The 21,196-nt window shown below is 40.4% G+C and overlaps 1 protein-coding gene across 1 annotated transcript in view; it reads right to left on the bottom strand.

Moving 5' to 3' along the window:
- The window catches only part of Hecw2 (HECT, C2 and WW domain containing E3 ubiquitin protein ligase 2), a 243,026-nt gene that overhangs the window by 19,940 nt on the left and 201,890 nt on the right, over positions 1-21,196 (bottom strand). The window contains exons 21-27 of the mRNA XM_052192901.1: positions 13,031-13,183; positions 11,343-11,441; positions 6,000-6,129; positions 4,870-5,016; positions 4,026-4,140; positions 1,216-1,301; positions 168-280 (exon numbers count right to left, since the gene is read on the bottom strand). Coding sequence (XP_052048861.1) covers positions 168-280; positions 1,216-1,301; positions 4,026-4,140; positions 4,870-5,016; positions 6,000-6,129; positions 11,343-11,441; positions 13,031-13,183 — 843 coding nt within the window. The remainder of the gene's footprint in view (positions 1-167; positions 281-1,215; positions 1,302-4,025; positions 4,141-4,869; positions 5,017-5,999; positions 6,130-11,342; positions 11,442-13,030; positions 13,184-21,196) is intronic.

Genomic DNA, 21,196 nt, shown 5'->3' with positions numbered 1-21,196 from the left:
ATGATTGGAGAGAATATCATCTCTCAAAGTTTTCTCTTTTCCAGTCGTCACATAAGTGATTGATCCATATACCCATATATTCATTCATATAAATAAGAATAACCTAAAATGGATATTAAGCTGAGGTTTTCCTGCATGTGTTGGGAGTAAAGAGTACTCTCTTTTACCTGGGAAGAGCGGTGATTTTTCCCCATTTCTCCACACAGAATCTTCTTGGACCATTACTCCCTCGAAGAGAAGCAAATCCTTCATAGGGAATGCTAGATGTGCCTGTCACAAACTATCAGCCACAGAAACAGAAGGGGAAAGTGAAGTCAGAGACCTTATCCAGGAAAGGTACATCATTATTGCTATGACACAGTCCCAAGGAAGAGGAACAAGTAGGGAATTTCAGAAGCCAACATGTCATCAGCATAGGACAACTAAAGAGATTCTGATGATCACTTAGCCACCCAGTGAAGAACAGTGAATTATAAAGGGAAATAGGATGTAGAACATTCTGAGCCGCAGGGAAACGGGATGTAAAACATTCTGAGCCGCTGGCCTGCTTGGATGTGAAACCAGGCACACTTCCCATGGCAGATAAACGAAACGAGTCTATTAATTAAACGAAACCTACTTATATAATCCCATTATCAATTTGGCTTAAGTTTTGGAATTTTGTGGGCTATAAATCTGAGTTCCATATCCATAATCCAAAAGCACTAAGTTCCAGTCTAACTGTAAGACCCTGCCTTAGTATGACCAAGAGGCTTCCTCACATCTCGTGCTTTAGTGGAGCCTTATCATTGCCCTGGACAGTTTTTATGAATGTCACAAAACACACTGACTTCTCCAAAATGTCATTGCTCTACAAAGTTTGGAAAGTCAAACAAAAGGAGAGGACTATATCAACAAACAGGGTTCTTTCAGTATTGAACAGTATCTCTTTTTTCTGCTAAGGATGCTGACTGCAGAGGGCCACAGGCTATCACTACAAGGACCCACCTGTCCTGAGGGCATATGCCAACCCAGGGTTTCTCAAACTTGCATTGGCACTTGACAATAGGCCTCAGGAAATGCTTTGACTTGGTTGGTGTTAGAGTACACAAAGTACACAGTCAAAAGGGTATGGAGGTTTGTATTTATGAAAAATATCTAGCAATTACTAAAAAGTATACACCCTTCCAACAATATATTTTTGTGTTAAAGACTGATGACCTAATGGCATCTTACCTGTAACAACCTTAGTCGTTGTTCATTGTTGAATCGTTCTACTGCAGCCCAGAACCACCGAATTACAATGTGATTGTCATGGTACCCTATGAACCAAGCACAAAAGCTCATGTTACTTGGAGTCTTCTTAAACTACCCAGAAATATATGCCAAAAGACTACCATCATACACACAAATCAGCATCTTGGATTCTTTAAATGTTGTTTATAATTTAAGATTAAGGAGTGGGACTGCAAATATGACCATACATGTATCAAAAGTTAAATAAGATGACACAAATAAAACCAACAGGTCTCTGTTTTTATTTAGCAGTGAGAACAACAAATGAGTTACTGTAGTTCCATCATTTCTGAAAAATACAATTGTTCTGACTAGAAATGCTTACCTCTTTCAATCATTTCTATAAGAAATGATTTCTATAATAAACAATCACTCAGTGGTTCCAAATACCATTATGCCAAACACTATAATAAGCTTGGGGGCAAAGAAAACTGACCATCTCAGGATTTCCTGATGAAGTAGAGATGTATTTATTAATCACACAATTTATATATGCAAAGAAAAACAATGAAAATTTTAAAGCTGCCTATTTCATTTCCAAGTTCTTCCCTAAAAGCCATGTATACTCCTCATAATTATAATAAGATCAAATCACTGGGACTGGGGCTGTAGCCCAGTGGCAAAGCACTTGCCTAGCAAGTGCAAGGTCTTGGATTCAATCCTCAGTGCTACAGAAAGAATTAAAATTAAACTAAATAAAGCCAGGTTATTTTTTCATAATATTTATTAATAAACAGGAAAGACCTTTAACTTTTTCAACTAATAAATCCTAATTATCACATTTTTACTTTGATCCCATACTTTTGCAGAACTTAATGTCAAAGGAATTATCTCACAAATTTGGATTAAAGGCTATAGTAACAGGTTTTAAAACCTCTCGGTAAATGATAATTAAGTTCTAAGAGAGAAGGCTGACCTAAATTCATGAGCAATTAATGATTCGAATCAACTGATAGTTATATTTTACAAAAACGACTTTGATTCTGTGCTGTACTCCCAAAATGAGGGTGAGTAGGGATAACTTTAATCTGAGTGTGTCTTCATGCTCCTGTAGCTGTGAAATTTACCGAGAAACCTCACTTTAGGATTTGCCATTTGACCAGAGATACTTACTCCCCTGGATGAGGAAAGGGTCAGCGTGAAAGGACAAGCAGCACTGGGCTGGCTGGAGCATCAGGGTCCAGGCTTGGGAAAGGCTTGGTCAATGAGGGAAAGGCCGACACATGAGCTGCTTGAGGCACCACAGGCCCCCGTCCTCACGAGCCAGCCCTCTTCTGCTTTGCCCTTACTGTTTGTGCTAAGCCTAATTTGAAAGAAGAATAACTATCCCATCGTATCGTCACAGACAGCTGCTGCATGAACAGATGGTACGCGGCCGCACAACTGCTTTTTCACAGGGTGCCAACTAGCTGTGCCAGGCAAACGTGGCAGCTCTGTGTCTGGTCCTTTATCTAGTCTCGTCTAAGGATCTCATTTGGTAAGATTTACCACTAAAACAGGCCCCTGATTTACTTCTGTATAGTGATTAAAAAAAAATCTTAGACCTTGTGAGTACAAAAATGACTAATTCAATTACTGCACTACTATGAGAATCTCCTGGGAGAAAGGTATAAGGAAATAATAGTTACCACAAAAACAAAACAAAACAAAATAAACGTGAAGCAGGATATCAGGGAAAATGCATTTTAATTAGTAAAAACAATTCAGCTAACAAAGCTTTCTGTAATAACCAACATCAAATGTGGATGCCACATGAATCCAGCCAGATAACATGTACTTCACTGTTGGACTTCAGCAATAAAAATGATGGAAACCAGCCGGGCGTGGTGGCGTACACCTGTAATCCCAGCACTTGGGAGGCAGAGGCAGGTGGATTTCTGAGTTCTAGGCCAGCTTGGTTTACAGAGTGAGTTCTAGGACAGCCAGGACCACACAGAGAAACCCTGTCTCAAAAAACAAAAACAAAAAACAAAAAAACAACAACAAAAAAAGATGGAAACCTCAATTTAACACAGATGCTTAGAAAAAAAAAAACCCAACATTAAACTCATCCCAGAAAATGCATACTTTCTTTACTCAAAATTATTAGACAAAACTTTTAACCCTGGGCTATCCTTAGGTTTCACCTTTTTTTTTAATAAGGAACCATCCAAATCATGTTGGTCCAAATTACTGAAACTGTGTACAGAAAGCTACTTCCAAAGAATACCAATCCAAATCATTTTACAGCAGTTCTCATCCAAAACTTGATAGTCCAGTTTAGAAGGGCCTTGCAGATGGGCATGCTGAATTTTAAGAACCCACTGTTGTGCCTCTTTTAATCATGAGTTATAACTGATAGATCGTTTAAGGAACTGCAGCAAACCTTTGCAGGTTAGAAAGCTCAGAGTATATGGCGTCTGGAGGTTTTGAGTGCAGATGGATAGGCGGGATCTGACCAGTTGGATATTAAGCCTCCCATGCCTCACTGACAACGTCATCCGATACTTAACTGGTGTTCTTATGATCACATTTCTTCACCAGCAATTAGGAGTTATGACATCCTCAAATGGGGTGTAAACAGTCCTTCCCCTTTTGACTAATGAAGTCACTAGGTGCAGAAGGGACTGACCTGGCCCAAGGTCTCAAGGAAAACAGCACCAGACAGACCAGTGATTAATGCAAGTGCCTTTGTGTGTTCTATGCTCACACCTGTGCCTGAACATGGCTCCCTGGCACATAAATCTAGCCATTCATAAACCAAAGCTTACCGCCTCTATATTCAGTGTTGTTTCTCCAGTCATTGAGATCTATCTCAGCTGTGCCAGCAATAACCAGTTCCAGTTCTCTCGCATCAAAGACAGATACTAGCCTGGCATCTACTACCTGTGGAATAGAAAAAGTACAGGCATGGCTTAGAAACCTAGAGAAACGTCAGCGGAAGGAAGACTTATAAAAGACACAGGGCACAGAGAATTTCAAAAGTACTATGGTTATATCCTCCACTGGTACCCAAGAACTTCTCACACTTTCTACAGATGGAAGTTGTGTTTCTAGCTAAAAGTTTGCAAGATCGGCTTCAGTGGAAATTTTGTTTTGGTTGATCATCATATCCCACTGGCTAGGTCTCTTCTGGTCTCAGATGCTATGCAAGGCAGGGTACTAGAATCAGAGGATTTTTGCTTCATATTTGACAACTGATTAATGTAGTTGTTTGTCATTTTGCTTTTGAAAAAGATCTCAAGAGTCACATGGAATACATGAGAATTCTGGTCCCCACACAATCACTGCATATATCAAGCATACTATTTAATTTTGCATACCAAAGATGAGTAAGAATTATAACTTTCATGTTATCAGTAGTCATTAAAGCATTAAAGTGGTACACTTAAAACCAGCATACCATTTACAGTGGTGATAAAACATGCACAATAAGTTTTCACGTGCATACTTTGGGGATATACAGGAATATACCTGACTTTTTATATATTAAAAGAACAACAGTAAACATAGCAAGAGAAAAGAGAAAAATAGCCTCTGCACGAAGCATGGTAGAATGGACAGGCAGCCTGGCTGTGGGCTGTGGGACAGCAGATGTCTGCGACTGCTCTTTACCTCATAGAAACCTCGAACTAAGCTCTCTGTCTGCTGCACCACGCCCCTCTCGATCCTCCACTTCACCATTCTCTCAATGTACTCCTTCTTGTTCTTCTCTGTCACTGGGATATTGGCTCCCCCGGGTTTTAACTCTCGTTCAGTAATCTGTCATTAAAAGGCAAAAGAACAGATCAGAAAACAAGCCGGGATCAGGTGTGTGGCCCTTCCCCCACCTTGGGTAAGCCTCTAAGGCAGTGGTTCTCAACCTTCCGAAATGTTCCAACTCCTTAACACAGTTCCTGGGGTTGCGGTGATCCACAACTATAAAATTACTTTTGTTGTTTATAACTGTAATCTGCTACTGCTATGAAGCATAATGTAAATATCTGTGTTTTCTGATGGTCTTAGGTGACCCTGAGAAGGGTCCCACAGTAGTCTAAAGATAACTACATCTGCAGAGCTAGAAAGATATACTTAAGGAATACAGAAAGACACCCCAGTAAATCTTAAATTGAGAGCTCATTTTTGAAAACACATGAAATACAGGCAATCCATGCAAGTACAAATGCCTAGTAAGAACTAAGACAGGGCTCCTGACAGGAATCTTGTAGTCTTCCCTTCCACCAAATTTCAAGGAAAACAAGTTTATTCTCTGCTTTCAAGCATTCTCCAAAATATTTTATGGTTGTGAGCCTAGCCTTTAACGGCTGAGCCATCTCTCCAGCCCCCATTCTCCAAAATATTACTCACATTCTCTCTGCTCCAAAACATCAATTACAGTCTTAAAATCTAAACAGGTCTTAATTTTATATTAATTAAAATTAAATAATTTAACATTCAACCCAAGCATAACACTCAAATATATATTATATAAGATACTTTCTCATATCCCTATATACCTCTAAAGATTCTCACATCTTGTATGAGAATTGAGTTGGAAATAAAAAGATTGTTTACAGCATATATATGTCTCTCATAATCTATACATGAGGACCTCTCAATCTGTGGTTGGCAGTACAATAATATTTGTACTCAAGCTTACTACAATTTAGTTAAATCACCCAATAAGACACAAATATGAACATGTGATCTTAGTCATGGAATTAACTTTTCCCCAGCCAACAGCCTTCAGTTAGCATGTAACAAACCTGCCCGAAAACTTCTTCGTTCACAGTGAACGTGAGGTCCAGGATGTCGTGAATGTCGTTGTCTTTCATCCACTGAAGGCTCTGGTGGAACTCCTCGTCAAGGTATTCCAGATCACTCAGGTCACACAGGCTGACATGGCAACGAGAAGCAAGCACACAGGCCTTGTTAACAGCAAATCCCAGAATCATGAGGAAGGCGACTGAGGCTTTGTGACTAGAGCAAGACCCATTCAACAGGCTGTGATAGTTGGGATGTTGGTGAGTTCAGCACTCACACTACTGAAATTAGTCAGATACATGGTGTACGTTTTTCAATCTGGGATCCATAAGTTGCCTTAGGGAAGCACATACCTGTCTTTTCTCTCAAAAGTAGAACCAAAAGTGTACAAAGAATGGCTGTCATCTACATGGTTATCTACAACCACTGCTAGTTCTAGAACGGCAACAAGTTGACAACTTGCACCTGTAATCTCCTTTGCTATGATATCCTATCAAAAATTATTGTTCCCCTAATTTGAAATTCTTTATCGATTTCTCTATTGTGCATTAACTATGTTTTTCACTTGTCTTTTCTAAAAAGACTAGATGCTCTAAGTATCTCATGGTTCTTATTCTACCACTATAAAAATAGTAACCCAAAGAACTCTTCCATAATCACGAAGTTTCCTATACCTCATTCCTCTACTGTTTCTTTTCTTTCTCTGCAATGACAAGATCTAAGAGTTACTATTATGTGCCTTGGTGTAAGGTGGTAGTAATTGATTTGCGACAGTTGTATTAAAATTCCCTGCCCTTTCAGCTCTATTTCAAGGGTTGTCTTGCTTGCTTATTTATTTATTTATTTGGCATCAAATGTGTACCATGCATATTAAGTATTTATTAAGCAACAAATGTGCACCATGAATATTAATAACCACTTGATAAACTTGCTGCTCTTGAAGGGAAGTGGTTTTGGGGAGACAGACACACTGTGAGTAAGTTAATATAAAGTATAGGTGGCAGCACAGGGTAGAGAGTGCTAAAATTCATGGACAATTTAAAATGCACGATACATTCAATGCAATGATTGATAACACTGGATATGCTTACCCATGCCACCTTCCAACACCTGGGAGGCGTGGGTAAGGACTGCAAGTTTGATCCAGCCTGGGACATAGAGTACAAAAAAGTCTGGCTCAAAAAGGAAAAGGAAGAAAAGGTAAATCCCATGAGCTATGAGAGGAAGTGAGCGAGAGGGACATTTGTTTTGACTTGGACCTTCAAGGAGACATGTTATCGATGAGATGATGCCTGTATTAAATCTTTCAGGATGATGATATCTAGAGATAGAAATGTGATGGGTTAGAGGAAGGAGGAAAGGAGAGAAAAGAGGAGAAAACAATAAAAACAAATCTAAAGGCACAGAGTGCAAAGCCCTCCAAGCACATGGAGAGCCCTGGAGTACTGAAGATAAGACACTCTTAGACTAAGAATGAGGACAGAAAAGTAGTTGTGAGAGAGCTGTGAGTGCCATTCTAAGAATCTCAGTGACTCAGGTTCAAGACAAGATAATCAGATAGGGTGATGAGTTATAAAGAGTTTTTCTGGAAGATACTGAAAAGATTACTTAAAATAGGATGGAAATCAATTAATAGACCACTTCAGCAATGTGGCCAAAATAAATGTTCTAGTGAGGGAAAGGCTATGAAGAGTACAGAGGCAGGAACACAGAAATTAGTAAAGGGTTATATTGGAATGGAGCATAAAGGAGGATAACCTAAAATAGGGACAGCAAATGAATTCATGCCACAGGCCAACTCTTATAGGGACCATGACGCCTGCATTCATCGACTTTTAGTGAAAGGAACTGAAAAGATTTCAGGTCACATGATTTCAACGGGGAAAAGTGCATGTTCTTTCAATGGGACCATAAATGAGGACCGCTCGTTTCAATGGGAATGAAGACAGGAAAGAATGCTGTGATGGCTAATATTGTCAACTGACAGGATCTAGACTTACCAGTGAGATAATTTCTGGGCATGTCTATGGTCAGGACAGGGGATAGGGAGAAAAACCTTATCTCAGACAGATGGTAGAAATTTAGGCCTTGCTCTCGTATAAGAACAAAGAAGAGAATAAGAAAGGAACACTGTCTCAATGGATAATAATAATTGTTTAGATTGTGTTAACAGCTTTAAATTGTTTTATTTATCAAAATGCTGGTGGTTATGAGTTTGGTGGTTGTGGTATTAAAAATCCTCTGAGAGAGAGGTCAAATAGAGCAGGCCTAAAATACATCTATATAATAGGGAAAGCAGGCTGCTAATTTGAATCAATCTATACCTTTGATGATTTGGGGTTGCTAGACCAAGGATATGCTATTTTGGGAGTGAGGCTCTGTATTTGTGTTAATAGGAAAGAAGAAAATACTTTAGACCCCTTCCAAAGTGATATACATCAGATATGATAGAAGATCCCCTGAAGATTTTGGCTAAAGACAGTTTTCTTAAGTCTAACCAAAGTTTCCCACTTTCCTCTCCTTCCTCACACCTCTAAAAATGTTTATATGTATATATATATACAGACAGACAAATAGATACATACACACACACACACACACACCAGCAGGAATAGAGAATAGTCATCCCTATTCCTTGGGTTTGAGTATCTGTTTATAGTTGTTTTATAAATTATAGATAGGTTGTCATTTTAAGAGATAATTTGTAAATGATCATAATTTTGAACAGGGAGGAAACTAAACAGACTTGATGATTTCTTTCTTTACTTTCTTTCCTAGGTAAAAGGAAGGGGGTTGAAGGGGGAAAGGGGGAATAGAGTAATATTATAAAAAACATAGATATATGAGATAGATTGCTAAATTTATTCTTAAACAAAACATTATCTAGCCATAATATTTCATTGATAGAAATGTATATAACTGATACAAAACTAAAGTTATAATTTCTTATACTGGTACAGAATTTGTATATTAATATAAATTTAAGGCTTTTATTGGTATAAATCTTTGTATATTGATACAAAATTTAAACTCAATAGTTATGTCAGATGCTCTCTTTGTGCCTGTACAACTCATTTAAGACTCAGCCTTCTAACAGTTGCCATCACAAACTGTTTCAGTAATACAGAGTAAGGACCAGAGAGTAAAGTCATGGTTATATCAGGTTCTGATTTAATTATAATAAAGTGTCTTCAATATTATTCAACTAGAAATAGCTAAGAGTAGCCAAGGTTTAACAGTTCAGATATACTATACATAGTCTTCAAAAACATCAAAAATCCATAAAATATGACATTTAAATTCATTATTAATAAAATTTTCGACTAGGAGACATGTCTACTCCTGACAGTACCCCCTTCACAGTTCAAAGAAGATATTAAACATCATAACCTCCATACATAGTTGCTCCAACTGTGGCAAGGTAGCCACTGGACAAAAATTTCCCTAATTCATCTATAGACAAAAAAATATAGTTCCCAGGACAGAGTAAGCTAGTTCTTCATAATTCCTGATTCACTTAAGGTTTAAGAGAAAGGACCTTTTTAATGGATGAAAAGGGGGAAATCTTGTGGATTTGGTCTAATACTACTTATATTATGTTAATTGGGTCCCCATAATCGCACGAGAATCTGCAGGCAAGATGCTGATGGTCCCTGTCCCCAGCTGGTTTTGACTGATAAAAAGTTGCTGGCGGCCAATGGCTGGCAGTGAGACCGAGGCAGGACTTTTAGGGTTTCCAGGAAAGGGTCAGGGGAGGAGAAAGGAGAGAACTGCCATGCAGGGAGAGGAGTAAAGAAGTGCAGGACAGCGGGACAGCCAACAAGAACGAGCCCAAGAAGAGCAGCCCACAGCCCCTCGCCCCCCACTCGGTCTACGGCAACAAAGATGAAATATAGATTTTAGTAAGTAATAACTCAGGAATAGTGAAAGGGGGTGTGTTAGCCACTTGGAGGTTTGAGAGTGGCCCACGCAGGTATGAAGTTGTTTAAGACATGTTAAAATATGAGGCTACATGTATGTATCTTTCAGTCGGGGAAGACAGAACACTGGGTTGCTTAGCGAAGAGATTAACTGGTAACTACAACAGCAGAGAATGAAAGCTTCTGAACACCAAGGTTAAGGGTAAACCAGAGGAAAGGCCCACAGAGGAACAAGAAGGTGGACAAGGGGGAGTACAGAACCACGTGTGTCAGCGTAGGAAAGACCCATGGGAACTTTTAGTTTCTGACTGTCTCTGCTATCCCAGGGTTGAATATTAACATCAGAAGCAGCAATACAATCTAAGGTAGGCCTAAGAAGTATTCATACACGTCTCCCAAAGGGAGGGAGAGAACTCAGACTAACTCGTGGGGAGGGTGTGATTTACAGTAAACGTGAACATTGGGTATCCCTCTCACAAAACCTAGTGAAAGCATGAGAAGAAGATAATGAACTGTAAAGGTGAGAGGGGACCCAGAAGAACGGGGGAAGCAGGAAATGGTCCTTGCTGCCCAGATGGAAAGTTTTCCTGCTGAGCACACTGAAGCCTCAAGGGAAACATCTTGCTGGCTTTCATTTGAGGTCAGGACTTCCACTTTAAGGAACACAGGTCCATGGGCTTGACAGGAGGACGTGCCAGACAGATCCCAGCCATGACTCAGTATTTCACTACTTTGCAAGTTTAAGTCTACTTGTCTACCCATCCCCCAACAACTGTCTTGTAAATGACTGCACACTGACTAAGGAACAGGGTGGTTTTGCTTTACACTGTACAGTAATTGTCATCATTCACTGTGGTAGAAACAAAGAAAAAGTTCTGTGGATGGTTAATTTTTCATCTGTACCCATACACTGCTATTTTGATATAGAAAGGTCTCAAGAAAAGCAGGGGCACTGTCTATATCTGCCAAAGAACCCCAAAATAAAATGGTAATGAACGAAAAGAAAATGAACTTGTGGCCAAGAGCAAGCTGTTGGAAGTGTATGAGGCAAATACAACATGCGCTTCATAAAGGAGTGAAGGCTGTGAGTCACCACGGCTAACCCACGACCACTCTATTAATAATCAGCACGGGTGCCACAAGAATCTAAGGGCTGTGTCTGAAGTACAGTTGCTTTAAAGAAGCATGTGTCACCACAGACTAGAGTAAACTATTTGGAGAGGAACAGAACTAGGGCCTGGTAGGTAAGCCAGAAGCATAACAACTATATTCGAAATTGTATTCGTTTTTTGAAATCTAGACCACTCTTTACTCAACAATTGATTCATGATAGCATGCAAATAAATGGAGACCTTGATAAACCTCTTCAGTAAAGCATTTTTTGAGTTTGACATACTGACTATATGAGCACAGAAATACACTTACATTCTGAGAAGAGCCTTATAGAAGGGTCTCGTGAAGAAGGCGTCCAACAAGTACTGGTGTATTAGTGCAAGACCGAGGATCCTCCCACTGAATCGGAACCTAGGAGGGAGAAACATGAGGTGGGTAAATGCCAATGAACAGTGTCCTGAGGGCTGTGTCTACCCTCTAGAATGAGTGTCAAAGTCTTAGGCACTACGGTATGTGTCTTCATTAGCCAATGTTTAGATTTACTTGTAGAGGAAATCTGTCCCTCTGATATTTAGAGACACCTTACTATTACTCCGTGTCAACAATGTTACTCTGTGTCTCCCCACATATACTTGTATGAGTCCCCCATTACATTTTAGTGAAATTTCCCCCAAACCATCCCAAGAGATAAAGATGAGGAAGGTTGGGAAAATGTCTTCCTTAGTTTCTGTGCATGAATATTAGTTGATTTCTCTAATGCAAAGGAGGAGCAATTCCCTCTTGAGGAAAAGCCCTTATTCAGATTGAGTAGGTTCTCTGTTCTCTCTCAAGCCTTCCGCCTGATGGTAAATACCATCATCCACAAAGTTACCCCGAGACATTGGGGGTGGGGTGGGCTGGGAGGGGCTTTCCTCATGAGACATCTGTTCTCCAAACTTTCAAAGTGAAAAGCTGTTCTGAATCACCTTGGAAACTTTATCATATAGATCTGTTAGAGGTACACAATTGCTTTCTCCACAAGTATCTGGGGCCAGCTCTAAGTCTGATGCCTTCGACAGTACTGTGGGTCTGTAATTTTAGTTTCAGGCAGGCTTTGTGAGGTCAGCAGCCAGCAACTTTTGACCCTCTTTATTTCCACTTAGGCTAGCACAGCTGGGACAACCGGAGTTAGGAGGCCTCCGAATCTGTAACTAAACAAGAAGTTAATCTGAAGAGTAATTCCTAAAAGCTAATGCTTTTCACTGTCGATCACCTCATGACCCAAAGAATCTTTCTCCACTTCTTTCCTTGTCAGTATCAGTGAAAATGAACAGGAACCAATTAATATGGCTTATGTAAATATTTAAAGTCTACAAATGCAGGGATTATAAAGAGTGTAATTTGGGATTTTTCAAAATAAATACCTCCAGATGGGAATCTTAAAATTGTTTTCCTTGGTTTTGGGTGATATATTAAATTAAGAGAAAGGCAAGTTCAGCTTCCAAACTTGAAGTGGCTTAAATGCTTGTGTGAGGGTGAGTGGGTGCTGCCCTGACTCCCCAGTCACACACTTGATCTGCAGTTCTCCTGGGCCACCACCAGCCCCCACCACTCTCGCTTATGAATAGTCCCCAGCCAGGGCTCCAGCTGTTCCCTCTCCCCTACCCGCAGGGCCAGCCATTTCCCCAGGCAGTTAGATAGGCTGCTAGACCTCTGCCAGAGGGACTTGCAGGTTTTGCTAAGAAACTAATCTGTAACACTTTTCCCAACAGGAAATTCTACTCAACTCACTTAAAATTGATCTTATGCAATGTAATCAATTACCAACTGGGGGACTGTCTATATAATTAGGTTTGACAAGCAAAATAAATGCCAAGTAAGGTATATATAATGTGATTTTTTTTTTTTATCCAGGAGGGAAAAAAAAACGTTAAAAGAAATGTGGCTTCTTTTGGAGGGAGAGGTAATTAGCATCACATAAATTAAATGAAAACAACTGTTAATAGAAACAAACCCCTTACCATTCATGATGATTGTCTACAAAGGCGGACATGGGACTTATTTGTACTGTATACGTATCATTGGCTGAATATTCAAATAGGCCGTAATAGGGGTTAAAGAGCTCTCGGGACACCAGGAAGAAAAACTCTCTGGAAGGCCCACTGTAATCCAACCTGCAAAAAGATCCACGCAGACAGTAATGAGCTTTTACATTGTCTAGGTGTTGGGCATATTTTCTCCTGTGTTTAACACTGTAGAGGATGCTCATCACAGGGACAGTTCACAACCAAAGCTATCTAAACGAAAGTGGAAAAGAATTGATCTCAGTATTGACCCAAAATAATGAACTAGACATTTATATAACACATATCCCAAACTCCAGCTACCCATGAGATAATGCAAACAAGAACCGAGTCAGTCATTCGTGATATACAAACACACACATATATGCACACGTCCCCAGCAAGGCCACAGGGAAGGGAGTGTCACAGGAGTGTCCTTCTTACAGGGGAAAGCAGCTATGCCCACTCAAGGGACAGGAAGACTGCAGGGATTTTGGAAATGTTCTGAATTAAGGGAGCTGAAAGGCAAAAGGCCCAGGGCGGGGGCGCAAGTGAAAAGTGTAAATTAAACAACAACAAATAAAAGCATGGAAAATTACAGACGAGGAAAAGGAAAGTGCACAAGACTTGCTAAGGAAGGTCCCTGGACAGGCTGGGAATCCAGCACCCAGACCACGCTGTAAGCTCCATTTTACGTGTAATAGCTTCAGAGTCAGAGTGAAGTGGAATAGAAGAGGTGCTGGGTTTGGGGAATGGCAAGTGGTCAGCAACGTCTAAGGGGTGTGTGTGTGTGTGTGTGTGTAATATGCAGAGGCCAGAGGCCAATCTTCAGGTGACACCCAGCTTTGTGAGACAGGTTCTCTCACTGGTCCTGAGTTCACCAAACAGGCTATGGTGAGACCCAAGGATATCCCACCTGTCTCTGCCCCCGCCCCAGTGTGAAGACTGTGTGAGCTAACAGGCTTGGACCTTATACAAAGTGTGAGTTCTGGGGACTGAACTCAGTTGTCATGTCACTGACTAAGCTTTCTTTCTAGGGCCTGTTATTCTAACTCACTATGTAGCCCAGCCTGGGCTGGTACTCACTATGTAGATCTCAAATTCCAAACTCACAGAGATCCACCTCCTCCTCTGCCTCAGCACACTGGGATTGAAGGCATGCTCTGGCTTACCTGGCCTCCCTAACTGTATTTTTTTTTTTTTTAATGAAATGGGATTATCTGAGCCTTGTCCAGTGATGGAATTTTATCATGTAGAAACTGATCCTGTTATAGGTAAAAGACAGATTTGGAAAAATAAAAATATAAGCAAAAAAAAGAAAAAGGTCTTTTTATGTAGTGGTAGCAAAACTGAATTTGAATAGTGTGGACTTCCTCTCTTCCCATATTGATTTCCATCTTTGTCATACCTGACTATAGATGTCATTATTTTATATATCTGACTATAGATATCATCATCTCTGATTTATTTCAGTACACACTTATCTAATATAACATTTATGAAATATCCACGTGCTATTTCAGTGGCTACCTAAAATGCATTAAAAGAAACATAAGTACAGTTAAAACTGTCCAGCACAGCATGAATGATGACTGTAAGCTCCTATGTTTAGACTCATGGTGTACATGCAGGAAACTTACTGGGCAGAAAAAGGCAGGCACATGAAACTGTTAGGGCCAATCAGGTTTTATACAATGACATGGTGTCCCTGTGCTCTGGGGTAACTGCATGCAAAGAAGTAAACTTGTAGTTGCAGGATAGGCTAGAAGGGCAGGCTTAGGCTCTAGAGCCACACAGGGTACCTAGAAGCTCAGACTGCCCCCATCTTGCCCTTTTGGTGGCTTCTTTCTATTCCCCTCATTCTAGATTCTGAGGTGAAGCCATTAACCACAGACACCCTCTTCCACTTGTAAGCTTTCTGTACACAATCCTCCAACAAATAGTGAAATACCAATTGCAGTCTAAGAATTAATCTAGGTCTTGGAGACAGAACAGTTTTCAACAATCTACTCCTGGTAGGACTGTGTACTTGGCCACCACAGTCTCTCTGGTTTCTGTGCCTTTACCCATTCTCTGCTCTTGAGCAGGTCACCTCCTTTAGCCTCTCTGCACAGGTGAGGATTCCTTGCTGTCCTGGAACAGACCGCACCCCTGAGGAGTAGGGAGCTAAGTCTGGATACTTTCCTTCACTAAACCAGGGTGATGTCATCACACCTCTTGGGGAAGTCGCTTCTTTCTGTTTACTTCTAAAGAGCTAGTCTAGTAAATCCCCAAGGCTCACACCCACAATGCTTGACTCCTGGTCTCCTCCTTCTCTCTCGTGCTGAAGCATCTTGACAGATGTAGATTCAGAACAGGGTACAGACCAGGAAGGAGTAATGTAGACTTTATACATTTCCCTCCAGGAGCTCACTTTGTAAGACCCAGCTCCTATGTCTTTCCATAGTGGGGGAACATCAACTGTAATGGCTAATCTTGGTTGTCAACTTGACACATGTGGGAAGAAGGAACCTCAAATGAGAAACTGTCTCCACCAGATTGGCCTATGGGCATGTCCATGTGGTAATTTCTTGACTGTTAATTGATATGGGAAGGCCAAGCCCCTCATGACAACGTCACTTGTGAGTAGGTGGTCCAAGTAGTATAAGACAGATGAATGTAACTCTGAAAGCAAGCCAGTGAGCAGCATTCCTCTGTGATTTCTGCTTTGAGCTCCTTGAGTTCCTTCCCTGGATTCCCTTGATGATGGACTATAATTTGTAGGCTAAAATAAACCATTTCCTTCCAAAAGTGCTTTTGATCATGGTATTTATCACTGCAACAGAAATGAAGCTAGAACACCAATTGTCAAAGACATCATGGAAGTCATTTTGTAAAATTTCCTCTTTTTTTTTTTTCCAGCAAAGACTGAAGCTAGAAAGAACACAGTAGTGAGCTGAATCAGGGGAGAGATGTGACATGGTACCAGGTCTCAGACCCTAAACAGGTATCCTAATTTCAAGTTTAAGGTTATTTCATAAGCCATGCCCTTTAGTAAATGTTAGCTGTTTATCAAGATTAAAATAATATTAATTATAGAATGGGGCTTGGCAAACTACATCAGAAGGGCAAATCTGCCAAAGCCCTGGTTTTGTTAGTAAGGCTATACTGAAATGCACTGTTTTGGCGTGTCTAGTCTGTCACTGTTAGGTGATAAAATGCTGTGTGTACGTGCCATAGAGAATGTATGATGGGCAAAGTCTAAACATGTTTACTTTCTGTCTCGTTATAGCAAAGTGTTGCTAATGGCTGCTGCTACAGAAACAAGGAGGAGAGAAACACATTATTAAAATATCTAGCTTACAGCCGGGCGGTGGTGGCGCACACCTGTAATCCCAGCACTCTGGGAGGCAGAGGCAGGCGGATTTCTGAGTTTGAGGCCAGCCTGACCTACAGAGTGAGTTCCAGGACAGCCAGGGCTATACAGAGAAACCCTGTCTCGAAAAAACCAAAAATGAAAAAAAAATCTAGCTTACTAAAAATCTTTAGTGAGACTCCTCCAGAGAGACACTCTCTGACTTAATGAGTGCCCCACTGCTGAGCTCTCCACATTGCAGAGGTCCCGAGTATGTCAAGGTCACAGAAAGCTGAAACATCAGGAAAAAGAAACAGCGATCCTGTTTTCTATAAGACGACTGATATCAGCTCTACTGTGGATTTTTCATTAAAAATTAGATGGTGGTTCTTAAGATTTAATTCTAAGTATTTCAATAATACCACACATACTAGATTACATTCTAATGACTTGTGTGTGTCAACCTCCTTATATATAAATTTAGACTTTGCCCACACTGAAAATAAGTGATCCTGTCTTCCCTTGCACTGGGCAGTTTTATGTCCACTTGATGCAAGCTAAAGTTATGTGAGAGGCGGAAACCTCAATTGAGAAAATAACTCCATAAAATTAGGCTGCAGGCAAGCCTGTAAGACATTTTCTTCATTAGTGATAGATGGGGGAGGGCCCAGCCGTTTGTGGGTGGAGCCCTCCCTGGCTGGGGCCCTCCCTGGCCTGGTGATCATGGGTTCTTTAAAAAAGCAGGCTGAGCAAGCATTGGAGAGCAAGACAATAAGCAGCACCCTCCATAGCCTCTGCAGCAGCTCCCGCCTCCAGAATCCTGCTTGAGTTCTTGTTCTGACCTTCTGTGGTGATGATGAACTGTAGTTCGAAGTGTAAGCAAAATAAACCCTTTCCTCCTCAACTTGTTTTTTGATCATGGTGTTTCATCACCACAATAGAAACCTAATTAAGACACTTCTTTTTTGTATTGTAAGTTCCCAGAATGATAGTCAGTAGAGGCCCTATAAACATTGTTGAGTTGTGACTAGAGCTCCCTGATGCTCTTTGAAGAAAATCAGCATAACACACATTGTTATTTGGAATCTGGCAGTGTGAATAAATGTGAGCCAGTTTCCTCTGAGATGGTGGTACATTAATTCAATGCCATGAGCAAACTGTGCCAATCCCTAAGATATGACTCAATCTGAAACCACTGTCAAACAAGTGAGTTGGCTTAGAAAGTTCATAGTGTAATATCCTCTAACTTGGTAAAGTTTGTTAAGACAACAATGATCTTACTGACTAGTTCCTCTTGTGGTTGAAGACAAGAGTCTATTCTCTGAGGAGCTGAGCTGAAAAGCAAAACTCACCTTAGGAGAGAAGAAAACAAATAGCTCTTTTAGAAGCAAAAGTACATTGAACTTAAACTTTTTATCTTTCCCTCTCCCCCCCCCCCTTTCCCCCTCATCTCTTTCTCCTCCTCTTCCCCCTTCTCCTCCTCCTCCTTTTTCAACTCTTGATACATGGGTAGACTCACTCCAAAACCAAGACAGTCCTTCTACTTTACTTTGGTTGTAACTCTAAATGTAGAACTGCATATTTAGGAGTATGTTGTAGGATGCAATTTCCATGTCTAGAAATTCAGTGAAACATGTTCCAGCAGGGCATGCAGGCACACAGCTCCTAGTACGCCTTGGCAACCTCGTCCATATAAATAGTTAATGTGACTCATGTGACAGGGATCGGTTGTTACATTCCTGTTTTGCCGGTTAGGTTGGTTACATGGTTAAAAGCTTGGCAAGGAAACACAGAAACTCTGGACAACGGGTGTGTAGCCACATAACAGCTGCATTTGAGGGCATTTCTGAGTAAGCACAGATGTCAGTGGAGTGGCCATAGCGTCTCAAGCCCTGCCCGCTGACACAGCATTGTACCCATTGCAGTGCTGCTGGCCCAGCACATCATAAGTTAGCAGCACCTGATATGGGTTAACAAAGCTAACTTTATTCTTCCATTCTTAATATGACAAAAATTAAATTGAAAACAAAATACCCCAATGGGAACAGTCTGTAACACGAGAGAAGTCACACTATCTCTTCCCCAAGCTTGTGCAGGCACACAAGGCCTAGGCACCTTCTGATTCAACCACGGTTGAATTTCAATCAGAGCAATGACGCATATTGAGTATGGAACTATGATAAGACAAAGTTGTTCTTGGTGGTACCAAGCTAAGGCCTGGCTACAGAGCATCTTAACAGGTGAAGATGATGCAGACGATGCGGCTGCTGCCTTGAAGAGGGCAAACAGCAGCCCACGTCTAACTGAAGCTCCACAGCTCTATAGCTCAGACCCCGATCCGGTTATGTGTGAGCCATACTGGGTAATTGATAAGCAGTGGAAAAGAAAACTATCTTAGAGCATTTTCCTCCCTAGCTATTTTTATCTCCATATCCTGGAGGAATACAGAAACAGCTGGAAAGAAAGATGCCACAGACAGGTCTCCAAACAAAAACTATTTGCATATGCCCCTCCCTAGTCTAAGTGTGGCTTGCACGACTGAAGACTGATGTCATCTTGACAGCTCTTTGCAGATAATGAATTCATTCTTTCTTAAATAAAGGTGCCCTTCACAGAGGGGACACGAAAACAAAAGAGATGGGATAATGACCTAGTAAACATCCTTTCTTTGTGTAGGACATTATTTCTTTACTGTTAGGACTTTATCAGAACCTGAGTTCTAATACCATGTGACCTTTGGTTGCTAGGATTATTAATTAACAGAAATAATGAAATGAAGAATAATATATAGCATTTCATTCATTATATACTATTAACCATATATAAGCAACTCCTAGGAAGACTGAGGCTCATCAGAAAGAGGCAACAAACCATTCTCCTCACCTTTGAGCAAGGTTACTTTTTTGGTGATGTTATTACCACTGCTATACTCCCCTACCCTAACTTTCTAAGGCAAGATAAACATGCTAAGTTTGGTGGAAATTCTAGTGCCTAGAACACAACTCCCAGCTCTAGCCTAATTCAACTACTAATGACAAGGCAGTGCTTAGAAACAATCTACTTTTTGTAAAAAGCCAAGGCTAACACAAAATCATTTTAGTAAAGAAATAAGTTGCTCTAATGTATCTACATTAATAGGTACAAGGATGAATTTTTTATGTTTTTGTGGCTGAAGACAGGCATTTCTAATAGCCTGGGCTTAATTCTACCCCTAATAGCATCTGCAATATCCTACAGATTCCTTTACTTCTATATATTTTGTTTTAGATATATGTGCAGAAGCGGCATGAACCAAGGTTATTGTTTCTGTAAAGCTACTAATCCACACCTTTTTGGGAAGACAAGTAAGGGCACTGATAATAAAACTAAATCCACTCTTCTTTATGCTTTGGTTTAACTAGATTGATTGTGTCAGATTGGAAATGAAATCATTGAGATAGTATCAACAATAACTCTGAAGTATTAACCCCGCATCGGTAGTATAAAGTTGACACAAAGTAATACTCTTTGTATGTCACAGTTAGTATTAATTTAGACTCCTCACAAAATCAAGTCTCATATTTACTCCACTGACTGTAAGTGATGGAAGAGGAACACACAACTGCCAGTAAGCTAGAGAAGTCACTCACCTAACAACAAGGCAACAAGGAAACTAAAAAGGGGACAGCCTAAATCGCTCCAAATCCTGACCAAATGTTTCTACTTGCTAAACCCATTATTTTAGAATTGTTTCTGACTTACAAAAAATACAGAGCTCTTGCATAGCCTATATACATATCTCATATCAGTATAGTACATTCCTCATCAACTGATGGAAACACCAAGTAAGTTCTGTAGCGACACTTGATCTTCTTGTCAACTTTAGAAGCCAAGTTGCTTGTCAGTACCTCCCATCATACCTCCCATCATCTTCTCCCTCCCATCATACTCTCTGACAGCAACATCTCTGAGGCAAAGGTTGCCTAAGTTGTTTTTCAGGAACTTGGAGCCGTGTGTGTCTGTCTCAAGCCAGCAGAAGCCACCAACTGTTTACTTGAACCTCAGCAGTGTCACTTAGTTGAACTTTGTTGATGACACCAGTGATACCATTTTCCTGAGTACGAGTCCTGAGAAAGAGTGTGGCTATGCCTGGAGTGGATCCTGTCCCCATCTCCCTCTCCCTATATCAGACCATGCTGTTTCTTTATCCCAGCAAGATGGCTAAACCCTATTGCTGTGCACACAGAGCTGTGACTCAGGGCTGCACTGTCTTAGGAATAAACTGTCTTTTGAAAAACTTGGTTCAATGATTGTCATAAATGGTGTCATATTAAGGAATCAATACTGCTGTATAACTATTAAAGGAATGTATTCTTTAAGCGATTTCATTCACTTTCACATGATATCTCTTTTCTGCTCTATAATCTCATCTAGGAAGTGAAATGCATTTAGTCATCATGTCTCTTCTTGATTACAGCATCTCTCAAATTCCTCTTTTTGTTTGTTTGTTTGGCTGGTTTTGGTTTTAATGTCCACGAAGATTTTCAATACTGTTGAGAGATTCTTATAATTTCCCTCAACCTGGAATCATCCCATGCTTTTCCTGTAGATAGTCTATGATTACACATTTATGGAGGAAGTTCATATTAAGGTAAGGTAAGGTGTTGTTCTCCTGTGAAAGACACACTGTCAACGTGACTTATGACTGAGGCACTGTCTGCCAGGTTTAACAAAACAAGCCCAATTTGCTAACCCCTTTTTTCTGTATTATTTGGAAAAATAAGTTGCTATGCTCTCCACCCTTATGAAAT

Source organism: Apodemus sylvaticus, chromosome 9 (genome assembly GCF_947179515.1).
Source record: "Apodemus sylvaticus chromosome 9, mApoSyl1.1, whole genome shotgun sequence".
In the NCBI taxonomy this organism is placed as follows: Eukaryota; Metazoa; Chordata; class Mammalia; order Rodentia; family Muridae; genus Apodemus; species Apodemus sylvaticus.
The sequence above is the reverse complement of the archived record's forward strand: the minus strand, read 5'-3'. Positions and strand labels throughout refer to the sequence as shown.